The sequence below is a fragment of the Pipistrellus hanaki genome (assembly GCF_964339955.1).
Source record: "Pipistrellus hanaki genome assembly, chromosome: 3".
NCBI classification, from domain to species: Eukaryota; Metazoa; Chordata; class Mammalia; order Chiroptera; family Vespertilionidae; genus Pipistrellus; species Pipistrellus hanaki.
The window spans coordinates 189241209-189259369 of NC_140505.1; the positions used below are offsets into that span (position 1 = coordinate 189241209).

An 18161-nucleotide genomic window follows, 5' to 3' on the forward strand; every position below is an offset into this window, starting at 1 on the left:
CGCCTTCCCTCCCCCACCCTGACATCCTCTCCTGGGGCCTGAGCTACCCAGGTCACCCCCCGACGCCAGGCCACGGGCCAGAACCAGGCTGGGGAGGCCAAGCCCCTCAGGGCCCCTGGCCAGGCCTCTGCCAGGCTGAGAGGGGGGGCCGAGCTGGAGCCCCCCTCCACAGCCCGCCCCACCCCTGCCCACTCGGTGGCTGGACTGAAAATGGGTTCTCCCCTGCTGAGCCCCCCCTTTTCCCTGCAGAGGGCACCTCGTGCCCTGGTGCTCCTGCAAAGCATCCCCCAATTCTGAAAACACCCCGGGGTGGGGGTTGGGGGCTGGAACCCACGAAGGCCCAGCACCCCACCTCTAACTGGTCCTCAAACCCACTTCTCCACCGCGGGGCCTCCACATCCCAGGTCCCCCACTCTGCTGTCCCACACCCTCTGCACCACGCACGCCACAGGCCCCTGCCCCCCAAGACAGAGCCCCCTCCCTGGCCTCTGCCCAGCACCCCCCCACCAGCAATCAAAGGCCCAGGCGAGGGCAGACCAGCCTCGGGCGGGCACCAAGCCAGTCCTTCCCCACAGCCACCCGTGCCGCCTGGCGCACTCCTGCTATGGCCTCTAGAACAGCCCGACTGGACAGCCAAGCAGGGTGCCCGGAGGGGAGCCAACAGCGCCCCCCAGCGAGACCCCCGGTCCCACCCACGGCCACGCCCTGCACGGCGGTGAGCGGGCGGCGCGGTCGCCCCAGACAGAGCCCAAGGCCGGCTGGGGACGCTCTGCGTGGTCCGTGTGGCCTCAGGGTCTCCCGGGAAGCCCTTTCCTCGTCCTCCCTCTTACTGAGGGCCCGGTGGGGCCCAGAGACCTGATCGCCACCCTGCCCCTCTGCCCGGTGCCCATGCGGGAACTGGGTGGGGGCAGGGCACCCCAGGAATCTGGTGTCCACACCCCCAAGTGCAATGCCCAGGGCAGGGCTGTTGGCAGAGCTGGGGCCAGAGCCCAGGGTGCACCCAAAAGGCCCCGTTCCTCTTCCCCTTCCCCGCTCCAAGGCCCCTGCCCCCACCCGGGCCGGGACCCATCTGGCACCGGACGGGGAACTGCCAGATTTCGGAAGTCACACCATCTCGGAGGTCAAGGCGGCTGTGGGCACGGAGCTGGGTCTGCCTCCGGATCCCAACCCAGCGCCCCGATCCCGGCTCCGCCCCGATCCCGGCTCTGCCCACAGGACGCCAGGCACGAGGCTGGCGGAGGCCACCTGCGGGGCAGCGGTGGGGGCACATCTCGGTGTGGGAAGGTGGCTGAGAGGCGACACGGGGCGGGAACAGAAACCCGGGCTCCAGTCCAGCCGGGCCTGGGTTCCTCCCAGGAAGGTGGGGCTGCCGCCTGGGGCCGGGCTGCCTGGCAGGTGACTGGCAGAGCGAGTGAGGCAGAGGGAGTTCCATAGCCCTGGGGGGGGGGGGGGCGGAGGGCAGCTGTGCCTGCAGGGGGAGCCTAGGGCGGGGCTGGGCTCCTGCCTCACCCCCACCTCCACCCCCACCCCCACCCCCACCCCCACCCCGGGGCAGACAGAACCCCAGCGGGCAGGGGATGTGAAACCACGGAGGGGAAGAACGGAGAGAAAAGGGAAGCGGGTGCCACGTTCGCCAGCCGGGGATTAGAGACGACCACGGACGAACACCAGGAGGCCCCGCCCCGAACACAAACAGCCTGAGCCTGGGGAGAGGGACTCTGCCCGGCGCCTGCCTGCACCGGTGACTCAACCGGCCCGGCCAGAACCTGCCTCTGCCTCCACCTCCGCCTCCGAGGGAGCGGAGGCTGGGGGACCGCTCTCCACGGGCCGGCCTGGGGGCCCCTCACCCCTCACCGCCCCCAGCTTTCCCCGCACTGGTCCAAGCGGCTCCTCACCCCCGTCCCCCGCCCAGGAGACCAGGGGGCTGCTGCAGCGAGGAGGACGGAGGCAGGCCCTGGCCCGTGGCTCAGTGGTTAGAGCTCAGCAGCGGACAGAGGGGTCACGGGTCTGATTTCGGTCAAGGGCAGGGCAAACCTTGGTTGCAGGATCCCTAGCCCCCATTCAGGAGGCAACCAATCGATGTCTCTGTCTCTGTCTCTGTCTCTGTCTCTGTCTCTCTCTCTCATGTTGATGTACCGTATCTGTTTCCCCTCCTTCCATTCTACTCTCTAGAGATCATGGGGAAAAATGTCCTCAGGTGAGGATTAAAAGAAAAGAAAAAAAAAGAACTGAGGCGGGACTTCCTGCTCGCGGGAAGACTGTGTTGGTGGCAGAGGGCGGCCTCTCCTCACCAGGGCACCCCTGCCTGTCACTCACACTCACACACACACACCCCCTCCCAGGGGGGAACAGACACCTCGGTGCCTCCAGATCGGATCTGCTCCCGTCCAGGACGGCTCCTGGGGGCCGGGGCCAGTGCCATATGGGCCTCCCCAGGCTGCCAGCCCCCCCAGTGCCTTCCAATCCCATCTCTTCTGCTCCACTCGGCTGGGCCGGGGCCAGGCCCCTGGCTTCCTGCGCTCTCCCAGCTGCCGGCTCTGCCTCTGCCATGAGGTCCCTGCATGAGCTGCTGGGAGCCTGGCTCTGGGGACACACACACACACACACACACACACACACGGCGAGAACCCAGGCAGCCCACCACCCAGCAGCGACCTCAGGGCCTCACCTGTGGGACAGGCGGGCGGGGGACATGATGGGGGCCAGAGCTGGGCCATGGGGGGGGCTTGGAGGGAGGCTGTGTGTCAGCTGCTCCTTGAGGGTCAGTGAGGGGGCAGGTGGGTGGCCTCGGCTTCAGCCTCCGGGAGACCCCATGCCCCACCCTAGGCCGCCTCAGTCACACCCACACCTGCACCCGGTCTGCTCTGGGAAGCTCAGGGTGTGAGCACCCGGCCCAGGCTGTCCCCGAGCCCAGCTCCAGGCGGTTCGTGGTCCCAGGGCCTCGGGGAGGGAGGGTCCTGGGCTGGGCCGGGCTGGGCCCCCTGGATGGGGCTCGGAGCTCCTCCAGCCCCATGGCCTCCCCAAGGCGGGCTCGGTGAGCCTGCTGGGGCCACCCTTGGGCGTTCTCCATCTGAGGGTGACGCATCCCCTCCCACCCCGCCCCCCACGACCGGTCGGAGCAGCCGGAGCTGCCTGGGGGAGGGGGAGGGGAGCTGCCCGGACTAGCCCGGCTCTTCCTCCCGGGGCCGCGACCCGCAGCCCCGGAAGTGGATCCCTCTCCCAGGCTGCGGCCTCCCCCTTGGGTGGCTGGACACGGCTGGATAATCCAAAATATTCCTTCTTGGCAGGCGGCCGGCGGGGGCGGGGGGCTGGAATTCCAAACCCTGTTTTTCTCGGCAACTTCCCTCCCCTCCTGGGTGAGGAGCCCGGGCCAGACCTCAGGCTTCCTGCCACCCTCAGCGGCTCCGGCCGGGCCCAGGGGGTGCGAGGGGAGGAGGAGGAGGCGGCCGGAGCCCACCTGCTGGTGCTCAATCTTCTCTGGGGATTCCTGAGCCCTGTCACCCCAAAAATACCCGCGGCCGCCTGGGACGCCGCACCCCCCTCCTGGGACCCTGGGCAGAGCAGCCCAGCCCCTCGGGCCCGTCCCCCCGCAGGCCCGCGGCGCTCTGCCCTCCACCCAGGGTGGCATCTGGGTGTGGGGGGGCCGAAAGCCCCACCTCCGGGCTCCCTCGCCCCGCTCTCCCACTCTCCTCCCTGGGATGGGCGGGGGCGGGAGCAGAGCTGAAGTTAGACGTGAAAGGGGAGCTCCCTGGAGAGCCCCCCGCTCTGGAACATTCCGCCCGCTTGGAGGCCCAGCCTCCCCGGGTCCTGACCCGCACCCAGGCCACGGTGGCGCAGACGGAGCTGCTGTCCGCTCCGCGCTGCTGGGAAGAGGAGCCCAGACCGGGAGCGTGGAGGGGCTCTGGGGTCTGGGCTGGGGGAGGGGGCTCCCCACAGGAGGCGCAGAGGCGCAGGGCCGAGTGGGGGCGCCGGACCCCGGTTCTGAGACTTCCTGGGCCCGGGGTGTTCGCCCGGCCCCTCACCAACAGCCTCGCCAGGAGCTGTCCCCCCGCAGCAGCGCAGGCCGCCGGCCCCAACTCGGAACCTGCACCCCTTCCAGCCCGGCCCGGCCCGGCCCGGCCCGGCCCGAGTCCTCCTCCCGGGGCCCCGGGAGGCCTCGCCCCGGGGAGAAGCCGGGCGTGCACCCCGAAACAAGGCTGGGCGCGGGGGCGGCCTGTGCCCGGGCCCGGGAGGGAGGCTCGGACCCGGACCCGGACCCGGAGCGGGGCGCCGGGGAGACGCGGCGGCCGGAGGGGGCGCTGCGCCCCGCGGGGCGCCGGGCTGAGCGGGACCCGGCCGGCCGCCGCCTCCCGGCCGCCGGGAGCCCCGGGCCCGGTCCAGCCCGATGGGCGCCTCCGCGGAGCGGCGCTGCCGGCCCCGCGCGGAGCAGCCGGGCGGGCTCAGCGCTCGGGCCCCCGCCCCGCTCCCCCGCGGCCTGCACCCCGTTCCGTACCTGCTCGTCCGCCGCCCGCACTCGATGGCGCCCGGGCCGCGTTCGGCGCTGCTCCCGGGCCCGCGCGGCTGCCATGGAGACCGGCCTTTGTGTGGCCGAGGAGGGGCCGGAGCGCGGGAGCAGCGGCCCCGCCCCCGGGGAGGGGAAGGCGGGGAGGGGAGGGGCGGGGAGGGGAGGGGAGGTAGGAGGGGAGGGGGAGGAGGGGAGGGGGAGGAGGAGAGGGGAGGGAGAGAAGGTAGGGCAGGAGGGGGAGGGGAGGGGCAGGGAGGGAGGCGGGGAGGGGGAGGGGAGGGGGAAGAGGAGAGGGGAGGGGAGGGAGGAGGAGGGAGGGAAGTCAGCGAGGGGAGGGAAGTCAGCGAGGGGAGGGAGGGGCCCCCTGCGCCCCCGCGCATCCCGACCCCAGTGTGCATGGGGCGCCGGGCAGGTTCAGCCCGGTTCTGGCCCAGGTTCAGACAAGGAGTGTCCGGGTCACAGGAGCGAAGCCCCAGGATCATCCTCGCCCCCCCCTCCGGGAGCCTTACCCCGGGGGGCGGAGGCTCAGGGCCTGACCCGGCTCCTAGGGACCTCAGCACCCACTTCCTGGGGGAAAGGCGCCTGGGAGTCTCCTCGAAAACTACCTGTGGCCCCAGCTGCCCACACCGGGCCCTGGGGTCTGGGACCGGACCCCCAGCTGCCCGCTCCAAGCCTGCACCTGGCCCTGGGGCCTCACAGGGACCCCGGCTGGCCCTGCAGTGCAGAGCCTCCCACCCCCCACCCCAGCTCTGCAGGGAGGCGCCCGGCCCTGCTGTGCCTGCGGCAGCCTCTCGCCCAGCCCCGACAGGCATGGGGCGCTGCGGACAGGCATGGGGCCGCTGTCGGGGCCCAGGGATGGTTAGCGCCGTTCCCCAAGCCCTAACCCGCACCCTCACCCTGGGGTGCCCCCCCCACCCCGACGTGTCCCCTCCTGCAGACAGTCTGCCCCCTCAGGCACCTCCTCTCTGGGTGCTCCCCACCCTTGGACCTGCCCCCCAGAGTATAGGAGGGTGTCCCTCCTTTCAGCACTCGCTGCCCTCCCACCCCCTTCAGCCAACCACATCCATACCATGCCACTCCCCCCGCAGGAAACCCCACATCACCGTGTCCGACAGATGCCAACTTTTTATCTTAAAAAAAGGAAGTTAAAACACGAGCAGTGTGGTCACAGGACATTTTAATCCCAAAAATGTGGGAAGGCCACTATGCCAGACTAAAGGAGTCTTTAAATAGAGGCAGGAAGCTTGGGTGCACTCCTTCCTGCCGGGAGCAGCCCCGGTAGGTCCGCCCGCCCCCAGGCCCTGCACAGGCCTCCCAGCCCCGGCGGGCGGGCGCAGTGGCCACCACAGCTCCGGACAGGACACTGGGCTTTCTGCCCTCCGGCTCTCCTGCAGGGGGTGGGGCAGGGAGGGTTCTGCTTCTTCTGACCCATCTTCCCCTTCCTCCCTGGCCTGCAGCCCCCGCTGGGTTACAGTGAGGCCCAGGCTGGCACTGTCTCCAGCCGGCGGAAGTAGGGCTAGGGTAGAAGTTGGCATTAGCTGGGAAGAGGGCAGGCGCTGAGTGGCATCTGGGGTCAATGTGGAACCTTTCTCACGTGAGGGCCTCCAGCGTGTTCCGCTCAAAGGCAGGCACTGCCTCTGCTAGTTCCGGCTCAGCGCTGAGACCCAGGATAGTGAGCGTGTCCCAGGCTTCGGTCTGGGCCAGAGGCTGACAGATGCTCAGACCAGCATGCTGCCATCTGCCTGGAGGGGATTTCCGCCCTCCAGGGGCAGGACTGAGAGGGGCTTCAGGAGGGACAGGAACCCCGCCGGCTGCAGCTGCTCACTGCCAGGGCCACTCACTGCCAGGATCGCTCACCGCCAGGACCTCCTGGAGGAGGTGCTGAGCCCCATGCGGCTGGCAGAGCCCCCCGGGTGAGGGGTCAGAGGGGGAGACTCACCACAGGCCCACCGCTCTGGCCCTTCCCCCAGCTGACCCTGCTCTCACTGGGCCTGGCTGGGGTACCTCTAGGAGCTGGTACCCCAGCGGCTGTGGCTGTGGAGGCTGGGACTGGGGCAGGGGGCGGGGCAGGTAAGCCGCTCAGACTGCACACAGGGTAGATGGACCCGGGGTAACTCCAGTGCCTGTCAGCTGTAGCCACTGGGGGGGGGAGGGGGGGGGAAGGGGTGCTCCAGGGACAAAACCTGGGACAATTCCTGGAGGGTGGGGAGCCCATGGCTGGGTCCCACACTGCCCCCTAGTGGCCTCTCAAGAAACCAGCAATCACGAGGCCAAACTTCTCATCCCTCCCAAGCCAAGGACAGTTGGTGAGGTGCCCCCAGGCCTAGCAAGTGGGTGGGTGGGTGGGTGGGTGGGCCCTGTGAGGAGAGGGGCCTGCTGTCAGCTGCCTTTTCCTGTTCTGGGCTGGGCAGCCCGGTGGGGCTGAAGGACACATCAAATGCAGCGCATGGGCCTTGCATGGGGCCTTCCAGGACTGGCAGATGGGTGCCTGGCGGGGGGGATGGCCCCAGGCCCAAAGCAGCAAGGGCTCGCAGCCAGCCCCGCCCCCCAGCGGCAGCCCCGCCCCCCAGCGGCAGCCCCGCCCCCCAGCGGCAGCCCCGCCCCCAGCGGCAGCCCCGCCTCCCAGCGGCAGCCCCGCCCCCAGCGGCAGCCCCGCGGAGGGCAGGTGGGGCGCGGGGGAGGGGAGGCTCCAGCCAACACATGATCCATGATCGTCAACAGGCAGGGCCTGGGCCGCGGCTCCAAATGCCCTTTACTGCTGGGACGGAGGCGCTGGGCAGGGCCAGGACTGGGGGGCAGCAGGAGCCTGGTCAGAGCTCACGCTTGGCTGGGCGCCCTCGCTGGAGAGAAGGAAGCTCAGCCAGACCGGCCCCCGGCACGAAGCCCGACCACACCCCGGCCTGTCCTAGGGAGGGCACAGGGCGGCCTGCAGGCCCTGGGGCAGGGAGCCGATGGCCGTCTCGATGTACCGCTGGGCCTGCTGCAGCGTCTCCTCCGTCACTGGGAGCCGGTGGCCCTGTGCCTGCACCTGCGGGGGCAGCACTGGTCAGGGGGAGCGGCCTGGGGCCCCGGGCCCGAGCGGGCAGGCTTCTCACCAGCTTCTCCTGGAGCTTCAGGACCAGGTCCACGACCTCCACCTCGGACTTGCCCTTCATCCAGGTCTCGATGTTCTGCCATGAAAAGGTGGGGCCACCCATCACCACAGCCCTCCCCAACCCAGCCCCTCCGCCTCAGGGCCCCCAGCCTCCCCAGTGCCCCCCACCCCCCCGCCCCAGGGCCCCCAGCTCCTCCAGTCCCCCCAGCACCCCCAGCCCCCCCCGCCCCAGGGCCCCCAGCTCCTCCAGTCCCCCCAGCACCCCCAGCCCCCCCGCCCCAGGGCCCCCAGCTCCTCCAGTCCCCCCAGCACCCCCAGCCCCCCCGCCTCAGGGCCCCCAGCCTCCCCAGTGCCCCCCACCCCCTCGCCCCAGGGCCCCCAGCTCCTCCAGTCCCCCCAGCACCCCCACCCCCCCACCCCAGGGTCCCCAGGGCCCCCAGCCCCCCCCCAGCCCCTCCAGCCCCCTCAGCACCCCCAGCCCTCCCCAGCCCCCCTCACCGCCTCACAAATGGCCTCCAGGTGCAAGGCCTCCAGCTGACGGGCCATCTCCTTGCGCCGCTGCCGGTACCAGCCGTCGAAGTGGGGGGACTTGAAGAACCGCCTGTGGGAGAGGCAGCGGCTGTGGTCTGACCCGTCACGGGGTCACGGGGTCACAGGGTCACGGGCTGGGCATGGGCACCCTGTACCACCAGCAGCAGGAGCCTGGGCCCTGCAGGCGTCACCCACCTGTAGAGACCCAGCCAGTCGCCCTTGAGGATGCAGGTGAGCTGGGGCCCCGCCTGCTCCAGGCTGCACAGGAAGTCCTCCTGGTGGAAGGGACGGACCTGGGGAGGGGTCTGAGACAGGGCCAGGTGAGCCCTGGTGCGGGGAGGGGGGAAACGGGACCCTCCTGGGGACAACGCCTGACGCCCTCCTGCTGGGACAGACCCCTCTGGGGCCCCAGTGCTCCATCCTGTAGGGGCAGTGGTAGGTGTGGGGACGGCCCGGAGCCTGGGGACTCCAGCACCATGACCTCCTCCGGCCTCTGTCCCCAGACCCCTCCCCCCCGAATCAGGAAGGAACTCCTCCCAGCCTCGCCCAGACTGCCACCCGGACCCGAACCCCACCTTCCAGGGTGTGATGCTCTTCCGCAGGGGCATGAGGCTGGCCATGTAGTGCTCCTATGGGAGAGTGACCTGCGCCTCAGCCTGAGTCTCGGGGTCCCCACCCCGGCCCCGGGCCTCAGCCTGGGTCTCCGGCCCCCCTTCCACCCGCCCACCTGCCCTGGGCCTCTGCCTAGGGTATCAGGGTCCCTGCCAGGGGCCTCAGCCTGGATCTCGGGGTCCCCACCCAGCCCGCCTGGGTCTTAGGGTCCCCGCCCGCCAGCCCGCCCCAGGCCTCAGCCTGGGGTATCAGGGTCCCTGCCCTGGGCCTCGGCCTGGGTTTCGGGGGTCCCTGTCCCGGGCCTCAGCCTGGGTTTTGGGGTCCCCACCCCACCTGCCTACCCCGGGCCTCAGCCTGGGCCTCGGGGTCCCGCCCGCCCGCCCGCCCGGCCTCACCAGGGGGATGATGAAGCTCTGTGTGAGCTCCAGGAGGTGCCGCCGCAGCAGCGCGGTCAGCACGCCCGCAGGCCGCTTCTTCTGCAGCCCCCGCAGCAGCCGCCGGAGCAGCGCCTTGTCCCGGCGCAGGTGCGCGGTGTAGGAGGTGTAGAGGCCTGGGGAGGCAGGGGCGCCGTGTAGCAGGTGTAGAGGCCTGGGGAGGCAGGCGGGTCCTGTCCCAGGCACCCTCCCCCCACCGCTGCCCCTTCAGGGATGCCTGCACTGTGGCCCCTGCCCCCCCGCCCCCAGGACGCAGAGCCCACCCTGGGTCCTGGGGGACACGAAGGGCCCGTCCGGGGCACACACCTGGTTTGGTGTCGAGGGTCTTCAGCCTCGAGGGCTTCTTCAGCTTGACCTGCTTGGGAAGGCCGCCTGCGAGGAGAGACCGCTGAGGGCCGCTCGGGGGCCAGGCTCAGACCCAGGCCCTCGGGGCGGGCCTCCCCAGGCCCCACAGGCCAGGCAGCCTCACCCACCTGCCATCCTGGGCTCCCCGACGCGGAGGATGTGGGGCCAGTGCTGGAGCGTTTTGATGAAGAAAGGGTTTGTGACCCCCAGGACCACGTTCGGTCTAGAGAGAGGAGGGCGAGAGGGAGGGAGGAAGCAGCGGCAGGCTTGGGAGGGGGCAGGAGGGGGAGAGTGGACAGAGGGGGCGCTTACGGGGCCTGCGTGCGGGTGGTGAACTCCTTGAACTCGCTGTCGTGGATGGTGAAGTAGGGGCGATAGTCGCAGCAGAACTTGAGGGGCTGCAGGCAGCTTCGGGGGAGGGGGGCACAGCAGGCCCGTGAGCACAGCTGGGCAGGCCGTGCCCCGACTCCACGCCTCCCAGCGCACTGGCCTACCTGGTCAAGGCCAGCACCATCTCCGAGGACACGGCGGGCGAGGGCGCCAGCACCACCAGGGGCTCCCCGAGGAGCATGAGCTCCCACAGCGTCTGCACGTGGCTCAGCACAGGCTGCAAGCACCTGGGCGGGGCGGGGGGGACCCCCGGGGGACGCTGGGCAAAGGCAGGGCTCCCCCAGGTAGGGGCCCTTTCCGCCCCTCCCCTCCTCTCTCTCCCCTGGTGAGCCCGCCCGGTGGGTGGGGAGATGGTTTGGAGACCCTGAGGGAGTGCAGGACCCATGGATGCTGACAGCCTCCCACGTGGGCCCGAACCTGCACCCCATGCAGAGCCAGCAGCCTGGTCCTGCAGGCCCAGCCGGGCAGGACCCCTCCCTCAGTGCCTCAGGGAGAGGGGCACACAGCGACCGCCCCACCCAGGAGCCCGCCCGCCCTCCCTCCCTCCAGTGCCTGGCCGCTGGAACTCCTGCCCTGCGCCTGGCCTTGGTGCAGACAGCACCGGTCCTCTCCCTCACAGACCGGCGAGGTCCGTCCCTGGGCAGAGCCCCGCGGTCCCGCCTGCCCACGCCCGGCCTGAGGGCTCCCTCACGGTCTGAGCAGCAAGCAGCGGCCGAAGGGCTCACCTGCACAGGTCCAGCTCGTGGACACTGGAGAGCGCCAGCGGGGCCGGCAGCAGGTTCTGAGGGAGGGGTGGGTGGTATCAGGTAGAGGGTGACAACCGCCATTGAGCCCCAAGCAGCACCCCACCCAGGAGAGCCCTGGGGACCGTGGCCCCTGCCCACACACCTCCCACCCTACCCCCCAAAGCACGGGGGCGGGGGGGCACCCAGCCCGCACCCTCTGGCTCTGCCTGGTGTCTGGCCATCCCACAGGGCTCCCGGCGGGAGTTGGGGGGCCCAGGCAGGTGCAGTGCCACTAGCCCAGGAGGGGCCCACCTCTTGGCCACTCTGCTGCAGCGGACTGGATTCAGGCTTGTCCACTCTGGATGGGATGTGTACCTGGGGGTGGAGGCAGCAGCTGCCAGCCAGGAGTGGCACCTCCATGCCCGGGGCACCTTCCCGCCCGGCCGGCCACCCTCACCTGCAGGACGACGCCCACGACTGGCAGGTTCAGGGTCTGCCCGGGCACCGGGGCCGGCCACTGGTCAATCTCACTGCACACTGTATTCCAGGGGGCCAGGTTCAGGAGCCTGCCCTGTGGGAGCGGCCCCAGCTGGACGATGAGGCTCTGGCTGACCACTCACCTGCTTCCAGGCAGGGCGCCAGCTTGTCAAAGTACTCGGGGGCGATCAGGCTCAGCAGCGCCTGGAACAGCCGGATGAAGGGCAGGCGGGACACCAGCACCAGAGACTGCGGGCCCACAGGCCGGGGGACGTCACCCAGCCGGCGGGGAGAGGCCGCCAGCCGGCGGGGGGCTGCAGGGCCCTGGCCTGGCTCATCCCGAGTCACCCAGGGCCGTGCCTCCACCAGCTCCACGGACACTGTCCCAGGATGGCCAACCCGGGCCCCAGGCCATACTGGGAAACCAGAGCCTCCCCTAGACAGGAAGGGGAACCCCCAGGACACGCGGGTGGGCTGGACCCTGGGCCTTCAGAGGAAATGCATGTGGCCGAGGCTTCTCTGGGCGTCTGAGCTCAAGGCTGAAGTTCAAATCCTGATCCTGAGTGAGAAGCAGGGTGTCTGGAGCCCAGGTGCTGTGCTGGGTGAGGGAGGGGCTGCGGCAAGGGTGGAGTGGGCGGCACCCTCACCCCCTGCCTGCTGCCCGGGTACCCCTGCCCTCAGCCCCTCCCAGGGCCGCGGCCCTGTCTCTCAGTGGTGCCACTCAGAGGGGCCTCGGGGCTCACCTTCTGGAAGTAGCCCCTCTTCACGGAGCTGTCCTTCACCTGCCTGAAGTACACGTAGCCGAAGTAGTGTGCGGACTCCCTCTGGAAGGAGCAGTCACCAGGTGGCGCCACGGCTCCTGCCCACCCAGACCCAGACCGCTCTCTCCCTGGTCCTGGGGCAGGTCTGCACGCCCTCCACTCAGAAGGGGGCAGCTCCTCCAGAGAGCATCTGTGCAGACCCGAGGAGCAGCCAGGCCGCTGCCCACCAGCCACACCTGCTGCTCGCGTGTGCGCAGGGAGAGCTCCGTGGGGGCCGGGGCTGGCCAGCGCCCTCCTGCCCCTCAGGCCTCGCCTGGGAGGGCTGCCGGCCAGCCTGAGCCGGGCCGTGGGACGCGGCGGCCGGGGAGGCGGCCCCTCACCTGCAGTGACACGGGGGCCTCGCTGTCGTAGTGCCTGTCCTCGGCGGGCCGGGGGCTCCTCCGCCCTCCACACTGACGGATTCGGAAGCTGAACTGCGTGTCCCCGAGGCAGCCTGGGGGGGGCAGCCCTCTCCGTGTCCGGGCCGGAGACCCTCCCGCCACCACGTGGGGGTGGGGACAGCGGGGACGGGAGGCCATGTGAGTGAATGCTGCTGAACTACGGAGGCCCCAGAGAGAAAGCCCTGCTGCTGGGTCCTAACTCCTCACCGAATGTCAGAGTCCAGTCCGGACCCAGACACAGGGGCAGCAGGAGCACGGGGCATTCGGGAGAGGCCGTGTGGCCAGCCCGGGGAGCAGGGGAGGAGCAGAGCAGCTCCTGGTGGGTGCAGGAGACCAGACCCCGCTGGGCCCTCTTCCTGCACGAATACGGGAACCTGCTGCCTCTGCTGCATCGTGGGCTGGGCGTCTCCACAGAGCGCTTCTAGGCTGTGCTGGGCTCGGCCCCGGCCCCAGGGCTCCCCGTGACCTCCCCTCCCCTCCCTCTTCCTCTTCCTCTCGCCCCAGCTCAAAGCGGGAGGCTGTCGGAGTTGCCTACCTGAGTGGGAGTCGGGAAAGGACAGGTAGCAGATGCTGCTTTTCTGAAACACAGGAAACCCGGTGAGGGCTGGCTCGCTCCTGGGCGCCGTCTGCTCCCCAGCGGGCGGGACCCACCTCCTTGTCCGTGAGCCGGGAGTCGCTGGGGTACACCAGCTGCGGGGCCAGAGCACGCGGTGAGGCTGCGGGCCTGCACTGCCTCGTGCTCCTCTCCACCCTCCGAGCCCACGGCCTCCTCGGCTCCCACCCGCCTGCCTCTCAGCACCAGGCCCTCCGGCCTCTCCTCACTCACCTGGCCAGCACACGCCTGGCAGGCTCCCCAGCTCCCTGCCTGCACCCCTGGCCTTCCAGGCCACTTGCCCAGGCTGTGGTGGGTCTCCCTGACTCCAGCACCGGCCCTCTGGCCCCTCTGCTTCCAGAGGTGCTTCAGGTCCCGCCCATGGCTCCACCCGCCTGGAGTGGCTCCCAGCTGGCCCTGCTTTCCCCGCCTCCCACTTCCGGGACCCCATCCCACCAGTCGGGCCTTGGGCTATGCCTTTCCCCAGGAGGCCCTCAGACCAGGCCACCAGGCCCCTTGTCTTCTCCACACAGATGTCACCGGACACAGTGGCTTCCCTGTCCCCCCACTAGTCAGGGGTCCGGGAGCTTCTGACCTGTGCCCCGCCCAAGTGTGAGCTCCAGGAGTGTGCCCTGGCTCCAGGGTCCAGTGAGTGTGCCCAGCTAGACAAGTCACACACCCTTGGGAGTGGATGGTCAGCGAAAACCCAGATACTAATGACCGGCTCTGAGTGACCTGGGAGACAGGCTGCACTCTGGGGTGGGGGGGTGGTAGCACTGTTCACTGGACCCCTGGCAGGGTCTCTGCACTGACCTGATGATTCCGGGGGACCCTGGGTTCCCAGCACCCCCTCCCTGACTGTGCAGCCTCGTCAGCTGCTCAGAAACCCAAGCACACAGAGCTGTTTAGAATGGTTGCATTCTAAATGGTCACTTTCTAAATGGTTACATTCTAGAAAATTAGACATGAAAATGCCGTAAGGAAACAAAATATCTCTTAACTTCTCTTGTGATTTAAATTTTTTTATTGATTTTAGAGCAATAAGAAGGGAGAAGGAGAAAAAACACACACCAATTTGTTGCTGCATTTGTATACATTCATTGGCTGATTCTGGCACGTGCCCTGGCCAGGATGGAACCTGTAACCTTGGTGTATCCAGATGACCCAATGAGCTAACTGGCCAGGGCCTGCTCTTGTATTTTATTATTATTTTAACCCTTACCTGAGGAGATGCTTTTACTGATTTTAGAGAGAGAGAAAGGGAGAGGGAGAGAGAGATAAAGAAACATTGATGTGAGCCCAGCTGGTGTGGCTCAGTGGTTGAGCATCGACCTATGAACCAGGAGGTCACAGTTTGATTCCTGGTCAGGGCACTCACATGCCCAGGTTACAAACTCGATCCCCAGTGTGGGGTGTGCAGGAGGCAGCTGATCAATGATTCTCTCATCACTGATGTTTCAATCTCTCTCTCCCTCTCCCTTCCTCTCTGAAATCAATTTAAAAATCCTATATAATAAAGAGTTAATATTCAAATTGACCCCCACACCCTCACAAGATAGCTGCCTATGACCAGGTTGGCAGGGGGGTTAGTGAGGGATGACCAAACGACTGAACAAGCAGACTGTGTGGATGACTAGGCCAGCGGGGGGGGGGAGGGGGGGGGAGTAAGGGGTGACCAGGCCACAGGTGAGCAATTAGGAGCCAGGGGTCTAGGATTGTGAGAGAGAGAGATGTCCGACTGCTGGTTTAAGGGTTCCCAGGTTCAATTCCGGTCAAGTGCATGTACCTTGGTTGTGGGCACATCCCCAACAGGGGGTGTGCAGGAGGCAGCTGATCAATGTTTTCCTCTCATCAGTGTTTCTAGTTTTCTATCCCTTCCCTTCCTCTCTGTAAAAAGAAAAATCAATAAAATGTGTGTGTGTGTGTGTGTGTTTTAAAGAAACATCTATAGGTTGCCTCCCACACAATTGAACCTGTAACCTTGGTGTATCCAGACAGCACTCTAACCAACTGAGCTACTCAGCCAGGACTTCTCTTGTGATTTTATGGGGAACAATTTGGTCAACGGTAAGAACGTGGGCTCTGTGATGTTGGGCAAATCACCTCACCACAGAGCCCACATTCTGCGGTGAGGTGACTTGCTCAATGCTTGGGCCCCTCCAAGAGCTGCGCTGACACAACACTGCACGCCTGGTGGGGATGGTCTGGTGCACGGGGTTTGTACAGAGCTGGGCACCGTGCCAGGGCCCAAGGGCCCTCACTGAGCGTCAGCCCTTTCTGTGTCAAAGACCCTGGTTTCCCACGGCCTTGCGGGGTTCAGCAAGGCCTCAAATCAAAACATCCCTCATCCCCATCGGCTTTCCAGCATGGGTGTGCAGCCAGCCTCCTCCTGGCCAGCTGCCCTGCCCTTCCCCTCCCATGAGGTCCCGGAGGGTGTGGTGAGGTCTGTTCCAGCCTCCCTTGTACCGGCCAGCTTTCTGGCCTGCAGGGTGTGGGGACCATCCTGACAGCCCTTCGGAAGGCCTCTACCACATTTCCACCTACACCAGACACCCAGAGGAGGAGAAGCTGTTGGGGGGGGGGGGGGGGGGAGGGCGCGGGGAGAGGTGCCCCAGGCCCAGCGAGGTGCAGCAGGCTGGAATAGGACCCACAGGGTCTGGATCTGATTCTAAGTGAACGAAGTGGTGCGGGAGGGTGTAAGCAGAATAGCCGCAAAGGAGGGGGTCACCGCAGCGGGGTGGGGTGTAAGATGATCTGAGATGCTTGTTGCCAGTGGAAGTGTCAGCCTCTGCTGCCCATGGGATGTGTGTGTTGGGGGGGGGGGGGGAGGGGGGAGGCGGGGATGGGCGGAGGCCGGGGTGACCCTGGGATTCTGGCTGGAGCAAAGGAGGGGAGAAGGTGCCGCAGCCACCACGGGGAAGGAGGAAACAAGGCTGGTTTTTCTTGAGGAAAAGTCAAGGGCATCGCTTGGGTTATCCACAGCGCAGGGCCCGCCCCTCTCTCCTCCATCCCAGGGGGGAGTCTGCCTCTCGTTCCTCGGCTTGAGCGCGCCTCTTCCAGGAAGTGACAGCACAGAGTCTCGGTGGGACAGGCCGGCGGGTGTCTGCCCGACGGCACCCCACGCGCAGAGGGCTCGCGGCCGCGCGACCACCGCCCTCCGCCCCGCGCTCACCTCCAGCGCCTGTCCCAGCTCCAGGTCGAAGGTGACCACGCACACGCACTCCAGCCAGGCCGAGAAGCGCGCCCAGGGCGTCGCCGGAGCCCGCGCCCCCAAGGGCGGCGCGCCGAGCCGGCCGCGAGGCCCGCGGGGCAAGGCGCCGGGCTGCGCATCCATCCCGGAGACTGCGGAGGCCGGCAGCGCGTTGCTGGGGAAACGGCCGGCAGGCGTTGCCGGGTAACTGCCTGGAGGCGGCGGCCGCGGTGCAGGTCGGGAGCGCGCCGCGAAGCAGTCGAGCGGCGGTCGTGGGCCAGAGAGGCCTTTCCGTGGTCTCGCTGCCTCCTGGAGGCCGGAGGAGCGCAATGCAACAGAAAGGCGCTGAGCCCACCAGCGAGATGGGCCCTCCCGGGCTAGGGCGGCCCGGGACGCTGAGGCGGGACTTCCGGCGGGTTTGTGTGGGACCCGGGAAGACGGTTCGTATGCGCGCTGGGGCCTCGGCTGAACGCTCCCTTTCCACCAGACACGGAGTCCAGCGGTAAGGGTCTGCACCGCATCTGCTCCCCTGGGCCCTGCAGAGCTGCCCCGGCCCGGGTTCGCGCCTGCCCGGGGCCGTCTTTGCCCCACGGCCTGTTCTGGCCTCCTGGTCCGCGCCCTCCAGTGTTTCTGCGCCTCGTTTCTGCGCAGCCCCAGGCGCCGAAATCAGCCAGGACGCGTTATGAAGCCCCCGGTGTCACAGCAGAGCGAGGAAGGAGTTTGGAGCTGAGACAGTAACTAACTTGTCAGATATTTTAGTTTTTAGGTGTTTATTTTTATTAAAATACTGGTGGCCTGGCGCACTAATTCGTGTACATTGAAAGGGAATTAATTAGAACTATTTTAAAATATATATCTTATTGATTTTTTACAGAGAGGAAGGGATAGGGATAGAGAGCTAGAAACATCGATGAGAGAGAAACTTCCATCAGCCGCCTCCCGCACACCCCCCACGGGGGGTGTGCCCGCAACTAGGGCACATGCCCTTGACTGGAATCGAACCTGGGACTCCAGTTGCAGGCCGACACTCTATCCACTGAGACAAACCGGTTCCGGCTAGAAGAACTATTTTAATATCGCTATTTGCCTTTTCTTTATAAGGGAAGTGACAACCAAATTCACGATCCACAACGACAAATGGAAACATACTGCCTGTAATTGGTGCGAGTGTATCAGGCATGTACGAGCCAACTTAGCCTTTTCTAAATATAGAATCAATTTGCTTAATTAGACCTGCTTTCTGATTTAGCCAAACTTTTTCCAGCCCAATGAAGCACCCTAATTTCTCTTTCAGGTAGGTGTCAGCAACACATCAGTAAATATGAACAAAAAGCAGATTATTGTAGGTCATGCAGGGAGAACAAAGGGTAAAATATTTAACTGCAGCAGTGTTCAGTGTTTGACTATATTCTACGCAGTTAGGAAACCTGAAGTCATTTTCAAGATCTACCATTTCTTACTTCTTTTCAGTCGGGTCAAGTTACTAAACTGTCTAAATCTCCATTTTCCGCTAATGAAAAGAAAATAGGATTCCACTGAGTTTCCCATTTACCTACTCCAGGACTTCTGTGAGGATCAAATGAGATGAGGCATAGGGAAACGCTTCACAGACATTTGGTTACAGTGTAAAATGTTTGCACCTGGCTATAAAGCAAGTTGTATTCCTGGGCTGAAGAAACTCCAAGGAGGCTGGTTGCTAGGGAGAGGAAGCCGGGCATTGCTATGTGATGTCATTACCCGGATGATCGGACACTTAGCATATTAGCCATATATATATATACACACATACACACACACGCATACACACACATACTAGAGGCCCAGTGCATGAAACTTGTGCAGGGGTGCGGAGGCAGGGGTCCTTCAGCCTGACCTGTGCCCTGGGGGATGTCCAACTGCTGGACATCCCTCTCTCAATCCGGGACTCTGCATGCACCAATGACCATTGGGAGGCAGTTAGTCGAAGTTTCTCTCTACCTCCCTCCCTCCTCCCTTCTTGCACTTAGCATACAGGTGAAAGGCATCTGCTGTTGTGTGGGCAGCTACATTTTTTTGCCCTGATTATG

At 66.4% G+C, this 18161-nt stretch overlaps 2 protein-coding genes across 5 annotated transcripts in view; both read right to left on the reverse strand.

Moving 5' to 3' along the window:
• Nucleotides 1-4621, reverse strand: part of PLXNB2 (plexin B2) — a 30423-nt gene extending 25802 nt beyond the window's left edge. Inside the window, exon 1 of one of the 2 annotated variants that reach the window (XM_084879667.1) lies at nt 4493-4621. The gene's annotated coding sequence lies outside the window, so the exon portion shown is untranslated. The remainder of the gene's footprint in view (nt 1-4492) is intronic. The other variant, XM_084879668.1, reaches the window with a different exon arrangement.
• A 1043-nt stretch (nt 4622-5664) lies between these two features.
• Nucleotides 5665-16309, reverse strand: DENND6B (DENN domain containing 6B). Of its 3 annotated transcripts, XM_084876886.1 has the most exons (19): nt 16078-16307; nt 12965-13003; nt 12849-12891; nt 12254-12366; nt 11856-11936; nt 11256-11361; nt 11093-11172; nt 10948-11010; nt 10636-10691; nt 10015-10137; nt 9833-9928; nt 9649-9743; nt 9482-9547; nt 9137-9291; nt 8705-8758; nt 8325-8434; nt 8097-8199; nt 7600-7674; nt 5665-7532 (listed from the first exon to the last, which is right to left on the reverse strand). In XM_084876886.1, exons 1-19 carry the CDS (start codon nt 16237-16239, stop codon nt 7410-7412), a joined length of 1743 nt encoding a protein of 580 aa, XP_084733012.1. In that variant the 5' UTR covers nt 16240-16307; the 3' UTR covers nt 5665-7409. The 3 variants fall into 3 exon arrangements, with proteins under 3 accessions (XP_084733012.1, XP_084733013.1, XP_084733011.1); XM_084876887.1 differs by lacking the exon at nt 11256-11361 and having other exon boundaries at nt 11093-11206; nt 12849-13003; nt 16078-16309; XM_084876885.1 differs by lacking the exon at nt 8705-8758 and having other exon boundaries at nt 12849-13003; nt 16078-16309.
• Between the last annotated feature and the right edge of the window lie 1852 nt (nt 16310-18161).